Genomic DNA, 8,391 nt, shown 5'->3' on the forward strand with positions numbered 1-8,391 from the left:
TGTCCATTCTCTTTACCTGCAATCGTATACCTTGTGCATAAACTTTCACTCAACTGCCTGGACTGTAGTCTACTTAGGAGAGACTCCTTTGCCTTTCTAGGATGGCATTTCTAGATGTCTTCCTTTAGTGAACAGCGTGGTAGAGAAATTAAATTTGCCCATAGGCTCCCATTCTACTTACGATGAAGTAGCCAGCTGTGACCGGGATCCAGTTATTCCCCTTCAGAATAAAAGCAGCTAGGCCTCTGTCCAGACTGGGTTTCTCAGGCCAGCCTCTCTCCACTTTGTTAGCTAAAGCCTGGCTGTTATGTGAGGTTTGTGCTGACTTCCAAAAGCACACACTGCTCCTTGCCCAGCCTTCTCTTCAGCCAGACCTAGTCTTTAATGATACAGAGTAGAATGCTTCTTCTTCAGGAGAAGTCATTGTTCAGTCTCTCTGGCTGGCTGCGTCTAGTCTCTGCCTCGAGATAGCCCCAGATCCTGACTCAGAAAGACTTGGCTTTTGATTAATTTATGAAAGCAAACCAACCTTTAGGAGCGTATACCACACATACTCACAGAAACCTCCCAATTGTGACAAACCACCTACACTGCTGGCATCGGTAAGAAACTATCCAAAGGATGCTGTACACTATTGTACTGCTTGAACTGCCTCCAAAGCCAGCATGGTAGAGGGTTGTTTCTGCTGATTGCAGGGAAGGAAACTAAAACCCCAAGTAGGTGAAGCTGCTTGCTCAGGCACACTTTATGTAGATGCATTGTACTCTAAGTCCCCAGAAGAAAACCAAAGGGCACGGGGGTCTACTACCTGAGTGGGGAGGAATCCTTTCCATGGGCACTTAGTGGGGCTACCTGTGTGCCCACATACTAATAAATGACAAAGGTGTGGCCTTTCCTAAGAGCCTAGGAGCATGGGGGGGGGGGGGACTGAGGACAGAAACAGGGTCCAGAGCTACTTCACAAAGCGCTCCCCACCCAAGGGCTGATTTATCACTGATTTATCACAGGGCTAGGAGGGGGGAGGTTAAATGTTTAGCATTCACAAAGCCTTGACATCATCCTTGATTTTCCCCCCCCCACATTCCAACTCACTCCATCAGGATTGACAGGCCATGGTGAACTTGCTCTTCAGGACTCCTCCCGGCAAGCTTCTTGTGAGTGCTGGGTAGTTATAGAGGGTTATGAGAGGCTGAGAAACTACTCTGCATTAGCGAAGCAAATTAAGGTTCTAAATTACATAAAGACCTCTGGGAGTAGGACCTAAATCTCCACGGATTCCGTTGCAGTTTCTTAGTATGAATGAATATACTCGCCAAAAAGGCCTAATTGTATTTTTTTTTCTAAAATAGCCCTCATTTTCCCCTCCCCCAAACTGTGTCAGCGTCAGAATCCCATCCCCCCCACAACCTTTATCCTCACCAGGGCAGAGCTGGAGAATAGAGGCGTAAATGTGTCAGAAGAGGGAAGCAGGGGCACAGGAAGAGAGTAAATCCTCATCTAACATGGCAGAAAGTCAATAGATAAATCAAGAAATCGCTATGTAAGCTCTTTTTTTCTTCCTTCTTTCCTTTCTTTTTTCTTTTTTTTTTTTTTATTTTTTTCTTTATTTTTTTTTTTTTTTTTTTTTTTTTTGCGACAAAAAGTGACTATCCACGGAAGGGACTGATGAAAAAGGGCTGAGTGAGGCAGAGCAGGAGGGGTTTGTTGCTTTCATTATAAGTAGCTATTTTATACTTTAAGAACTGTTCATACATTGCTTGATGTATTTTTAATTCAGGCTTTTAAAAAGCAGAGTGAAAATTACATAAAAGAAACAAACGGAATACAAAACCAAACCAAACCAACAACAACAAAAAAAACAAACCAAACCAAAAACAAACAAACAAACAAACAAACACAGAGCAGAAAGGCCACAGATTACAATCTACTGGGGACTTGAAGAGCGGGGGCGGGGCACTAGGCGTGGTCTTAGGTCGCTGAGAGGGGCGGGGCAAAGCTCGGCTCCGACTCCCTAGAGCTCCGCCCACAGCGGGAAGCCCAGCGCTCAAGGTCAAGTTCAATCGGGGCTCCGCCCCCAGCCTGGGTCAAAGCTAGTTAGTCTTGGGGCGATCTGCCCGGCGACCTGTTCCACACCCTGGTCGAGCAGCAGATCCGCGGGTCTCTGGTCCCTGTTGACATTCCGAGCTTCTCCCGGTGCCGCCGCGGAGCCCCGCGACGCGCAGGTAGCACAGCCAGCGGCCTTGGCTGCCTGCTTCTGCCCGCGTGGGTGCCCACGAAGCCTGGAGTCGCCGCGTAACTACCAGGCCCACGTGACTCTCGGCGGCGGCGACTCGGGAGCGCGCGCGCACGCAGGCGTCGGATGGCTGCGGAGCGCAGAACCGGATCACGTTTCTGACGGATAGGATCCGGCTGACCCGGGTTCGGATCCCTCACGTTTACAGTCAGTTAAAAGTAAGTGTATAACAATTACAGCGTGTTGTCCAGTGTTCTCTTTCCATTGGCCTAACCGGGGTTCTAGCGATCTTGTCGTAATGTGGAGCGTGCCACCCCGCGGAGCACGGACTAGTGAGGAGACCTCCAGCAAAGATAAACCACACACATTAAAGTATGACAGGTCAAGTTAATAGGAGCTGTGGAGATAATTTTTAAAATAAGTAAATAAAAGCGCAGGGTGCTGGAGAAGTTTTATCAAGTTTCCTGTCAGCAAAACCTGCTGGAGCTAAAGACCGAATTCCAGATGAAAAATAAGGCTTGGAAAGGAGGTTTAGTAGGATCATCCAGCAGAGAGCTGGAGTCTGCGAGTTCCCGTCCTGGTTAGCTTCTATCAACGAGTGAGAGTCATCTGTAAAGAGGGAACCTGGAGTTTTTTAATGCCCCCATCAGACTGTTGCTCCTATTAGACTAACCTGGCCAAGAAGGTATGGGGGCGTTTCCTTGAATAATAATGTATGCAGAAGGGCTCATCCCACAGTGGGCGGTTCCACCACACTTTTTCCCATGCCTCCCCCTTTCCCCCCCCCCCCCCCCCCAGGCCCTGATCCCAGTGAGGGTCCTTAGTTGTAATAGGCTGAACAAGCCTTGGAGAACCAAGGAGAAGCCAGGAAGCAGCGGTCTTCCATGGCCTCTGCTTCAGCTCCTGCCTGGATTTCCATCATTAATGGATTGTGATGTTGGAAGCACAAGGTAAATAAAGGCTTCCCTCCTTGCTTTTGGTCAAGGGCATTTACCTCTGCAGTCTCTTAAGCCACTGTTCTAAGATGGGATTGCTTGTACTACTGGGGAATGGGTTTGTGGAAAGCAGCTGCCAGAGCCGTTCAGGACAGCACAGGCGCAGCATCGGTGAAGGTATCTTGCAAGGAGTCTAGGCTCCTCAAGACTGAACTTGAGGTGTCTGTCTCAGAGCAAGCTTACCTCCTCTTCCTTAGCGTGTTCCCCTCTGACGTATGAGCAGACTCACCATCCAGCCTGTTCTCTAGGTTGAGGACTGGTTCAACAACTTTTTGGAAAACACTGGCTCATGCCTTTTCCTGGACACTAAGGGTTCAGAGAAGCCAGATACAAGGGGCCTGTTCAGGGTTGGCCGCTTGCCGTGCTGACCCTGAGCCTGGTGAGGAAAGCTGCCTTGCTTCCATTTAGGTCAGTGCTTCTCAAGCTTCCTGATGCTGCAACCCTTTAATACAGTTCCTCATGCAGTGGCCTCCAGTCATAACATTATTTCATTGCTACTTCTTAACTGTAATCTTACCCCTGTTATGAATTATAATTTAAATATTTGCTGTGCAGAATATCTGTGTGACCCCCAAAGGGGTTGTGACCCACAGACTGAGAACTGCTGGTCTAGATACACATTTCCCAGCAAGCTCCACCTGATCTTGCCAGCCCCAAGAGCTTCTACTCCTTCCCAGGCAGCTTTCAGCCCTTGGTGTCCCTCAATAAAATCAGCCAGAAGATCCCCCAGAGGCAGCATCTCTGCTGGTCCCTTGCTGAAGACCCCTCAGAACAGCGCAGATTTGAGAGAGTGCTTTAGGAAACACCTGTCAGCTGCTTGGTATTTACATGTGTGTATTTATATTATTTCTTTTATATTTTTAAGGTTGTAATATAGTTACACCATCTCTCCCTTTCCTCCCTCCAAACCTTCTTGTATATCCCTCCTTGTTCTCTCAAATTCATACCTCTTTCTTTATTAATTATTGTTAATGCATATATATGTATTATATATGTATATATAATGTATGTATATATTGCATACATGTATTATATAGTATATATGTATCGTATATACACATACATACATTTACATTATATATATGATATATATATATATGTATTAACAGCAATTAATGAAGAAAGAGACTTGGTATATCTTATGCCTTGAATGATCCTGATGTCCTCTGTGGTCTTGTCCACACTACTAATGTAGAAGAGAACAGAATGAGGAGCCAGAGATGGGGAAACACACTTAGGGGAAGAGCCCACATCGCTGGATTATGGTCAAAGGAGGATTGTTAATAGGATGTTGGAAGGAAAGGAGAAAGAGCAGCCCTGGTGCGGCCCCTTTGTTCCTTCTCATGGACTATGGCAGTATGCTGGCCAAGACAGGAAGAGAGGCTTCAATGTGGTGGCCATAGATGTGCGTCTATAGTTTGTAACTGCTCTGAAGAGGTGGCTTATTCTCAGAGTAGTGAGGGTTGTGTGGGCTCAGTAGGTTCTTGGCATGTAGTTCTGCGCTGGAGAAATACTAATTTCCTACCCTTTCCTTTCCCAAATAAACTAAAACAAGAATAATAGTGCCCACTCTAGAGGTCTCTGGGCTCTGAGTACCCAGAACGCTTGGAGAAGTCCCCACCGTGTAGGGAGTTACTATGCTACTGGTATTGCCGATTCCCTATGTGAGCAAACACTGATAAAGTGGAGAGAACGGGTGGGGTGGTGAGGAACTGGGCAGGGTGATTAGTGGGGGGTGAGTTATCTATGCCAAGGGTTTCCTCCTGAAAGCACCAGCCTCCAGATGAGAGGCATGTCCTGTATGATAGTGGACCTCAGCATAGACACACTGTCAAAAGGGCCAAGAGTCAGAGAAGACGGGCCAGAAAAAACACAGAAGGAAAAAAATGGAGGAACTAGTTAAAAGGTCTAAAATTGCCTTCAGGGCTTGTCTTTAACTCATGACCGGATGCGTCCCCAGCAGGGGGCTACTGTTGCCCTAACTGACCTCTGTTCTCTTTGTGAATACAGTAGTGTGCTTATGATGATTGCCTGAGACTGGTCTCTTTCACAAAGTAGCCTGGGAGCTGTGGAGCACTGTAACCCCTGCACTGGGCAGCCGTGCTCAAAATATACTAACTGATGAGTGCATGAACGAGTGAAAATGAACCCCCAAACATTTAAGTGTGTGTGTGTGTGTGTGTGTGTGTGTGTGTGTGTGTGTGTGTGTGTGAAAGCAGGAAAAAAAGTAACTAACATGGTTAAGCATTTGCAGAGGGCTAAACCCTTTCTTACAGAAGGCAGCCTGATGGATAGATAACCCCATGGTTTTCCAATCAGATAACACAGCCTATGCTGGAAGTCTTAGCATCTGCAATATGGGAATCATACCCAGTTCGTAGTCAGCAAGATAAGTAGATAGCTGGGGTGTGGGAGAATCCTCAGTCAGTAGTAGCTGTTGGAATTATATTATGTTTATGAATCTTCCCACAGATCACCACCACCACAAGGAAAATGAAGGTCACAGATGTATGACCTCAGTTCCAAATTCAGTTCCAAATCAGCCCTTTCTGGTAGCAGACACACTCCAGACAGCGAGGCCACATGTGTGAGGGGTTGTCAACCTCATGTATGTTTCTCTAATTCCTTAAAACATTTGACTATGAGATAATTTTTTTTCTTTTTGAGATTATAATTGTACTATCTCTCCCTTCTTGTCTCTCCTCTAAGCCCTGCCGTACACCCCTCCTTGCTCTTTTCTCAGATTCATGGCCTCTTTTTTTCAATAATTGCTGTTACTTGCATATATATAATATATATATATATATATATGTATGTATATGTGTGTGTATATATATATATTCCTAAATATAACCTGCTCAGTCTGTATAATGTTCCTCATAAAGGAAAAATAAAACCTGAAAAATCATAATTTATGTGCCTTTTGAGTGCAGGTGTTTTATCATCTAGATAAATCTTCCAAGCATCTATGTTAAACCACTTCAGGCTGTCAGAGCTCTTAAATAAAGTGGCTTGTCCTGACCAGTGTCTGTCTGTGCTCATTCATCATCGCTCCCTAGTAAAGATGGACAGATCCCATTCCACAGGGCAGGCCTCGGGCCAGCAGCTCCCACCCCACGTGTTAGCCGTGCAAACCCTGTGTGGAATGGTGTTTAACTAGCTAAACACCATTGTGACTGCACCTTCCCTCATACACGGGTGTCTTTCTGTTTTCTCTTCAGTGCTGGGGATTAAATCCGTGACCTCATGGGCTCTTCCTCTGGGCTGCATCCCCAGCTCAGACTAGCCATGCATTCCATGGCCAATGTGGATGTAGGAACACACTGTGAGGAAACCTGAGGTGATGGCTTTGAGAGGAAATGTGCCTGGCTTGAGCATACCCACATCTTCAGGAAGTCATAATTGTCCTGTCTTGCCATCCAGGGGTACCATCTCAGTGCCTGGTCTTCCTCCTCCTTGCCTCTGGCCACAGCTACCCCTGAAATCTTGATTCATGGGTAGCTATAGAAACACAGTTGTAGCAAACGAGGCCTTCCTCATAGTGGTGGGATACCTACCTGCAGGCCTTAATGCCGCCTCTTCTGGCTGGGGCTCTTCCATAGCTGTGGGGCCAAATGTTCCTAGGTCCCAGCCCTGCACCTGGGCCATTTCTCATCCCCTTCTATCCTTTCCTTACACAGATACCCCAGCCAGTGTCTTAGGGATTTAACTGGGGACTCAGAAATGGCAGTCTTGACCCTCATGAAGCCCGTACACTGGAGTTAGGGTTATGAAAGACAGACGTGAGCTCATGAGCAGACATACAGCAGTAAATCACCACAGTGGTTTGAAGACTATAATACCAAAGAACATTTCTGTACAAATTCTGGTGAACAATGATTTGTGAACTTGCCAAGAATGTGCACTTTTAAAAGGGGGGGCCTCCAGCTTCCAAGTAGGAGAGTAGGCCTCGTGTTCACTGCTCGTCTTTATGTAGTTCCTGCTTGCTTGTCATCTCCTCATAAACCACATTTGTCATTACTGCCCATCCTCAGGCTGAGTCAAAGCAGCAAGTGGGCACTAACTCATCTAAGGGTATGTCTGGTGAGGTGGGTGCTGGAGCCCTCTTCCTTTTGAAGGACAGAGTGCCCAGAGAGCTTGTTTTCTCCTGTGTCTAGGCCTACCAGGCTAAAGGTCCACATAGTTGTGACTGTATGGTAGCCAGTGGCCTGTCATCCCAGAGGAAGGAAGGCAACAGGACCTGCTGCTGACCCACAGGGTGGGCCTTGTCTGTATCCATGAGAGCTGGCCAAGCTGATGGTGTCAGGGTAAGCCTGGCCTTCCTAGAGTAGTCACATGTGAAGGAGACCATGCCTGCCTTCAACTGGTAAGACATGACTGGAATACCTATGGAAAACATTATCTTCGATGCCTGAATATTATTAGACTAACATAATTTGCTTGGCCAGGGATGTTGACAAGTGGGAACCTTATTTAGAGAGCTGAGCTGCCCATTTACCCAGAGCAAAGAGGCACAGGAGGCCCGGCCCCTGACTCCTCCTAGTGGGGAGTGTTTAACTGCCACAAAGGGCAGTGAGGAAGGGCTGGATTCCCAGGGCACAGCTTTAATAGGATTGTAATTGTGTGGCTCATGGCCATGGAGCAAAGAAATAGTTCTGGCAATCTCCCATCCATAAAGGCTGACACACAGGAGGTATTTATGCCTCCTGAAACCGCATGTTAAGTGGTAGATATTTATGAAAGGGGTGCTGAGGAGTAAATGTGTCCATCAGTCAACCTGGGACTCTTTAGAGCTACTGAGAGCGCTTTTAAATTAGAGCCAATCTTCCACCTGCCGTCCACCTCCATCAGCTCCTCACCCCAACACACACACACACACACACACACACACTGTTCTTGTAAAAAAAAAAAAAAAAAAAAAAAAAAAAAACGGAAGTGCCAACACAGGACCAAGCACAGGCAGGAGGGTGCGTTGCGACTTCCTGCAGTAGAGTGAATGTGCTTTTGGTGATCCTTCCCCATTTCAGTGCCCTGGAGATGGCAGGATGTGGGACAAGGCTGACAGAGTTCAGCCTAATTGTGTGGGACCACAGCCATCTATGCTCTGCCAGTGGCCAGGGAGTTTGCTCCTGAGGATGGGGGGTGGGGGGGGGAGGGTCGATG

General features: G+C 47.0%; 1 protein-coding gene across 6 annotated transcripts in view; it reads left to right on the forward strand.

The window, feature by feature from the left end:
* The first annotated feature begins 2,023 nt into the window (after positions 1-2,023).
* The window catches only part of Nmnat3 (nicotinamide nucleotide adenylyltransferase 3), a 111,485-nt gene continuing 105,117 nt past the window's right edge, over positions 2,024-8,391 (forward strand). For 3 of the 6 annotated variants that reach the window (XM_076917967.1, XM_076917968.1, XM_076917969.1), the window contains exon 1: positions 2,025-2,451. Coding sequence is in view for 1 of the 6 variants with exons in the window: in XM_076917972.1 (XP_076774087.1) it covers positions 3,158-3,183 (26 nt within the window). In the remaining 5 variants the exon portion in view is untranslated. Of the gene's footprint in view, positions 2,452-3,079; positions 3,184-8,391 lie in introns of those variants that run through there. The other 3 variants (XM_076917971.1, XM_034484637.2, XM_076917972.1) reach the window with 3 other exon arrangements.

This window comes from Arvicanthis niloticus, chromosome 21 (genome assembly GCF_011762505.2).
Source record: "Arvicanthis niloticus isolate mArvNil1 chromosome 21, mArvNil1.pat.X, whole genome shotgun sequence".
Classification (NCBI taxonomy): Eukaryota; Metazoa; Chordata; class Mammalia; order Rodentia; family Muridae; genus Arvicanthis; species Arvicanthis niloticus.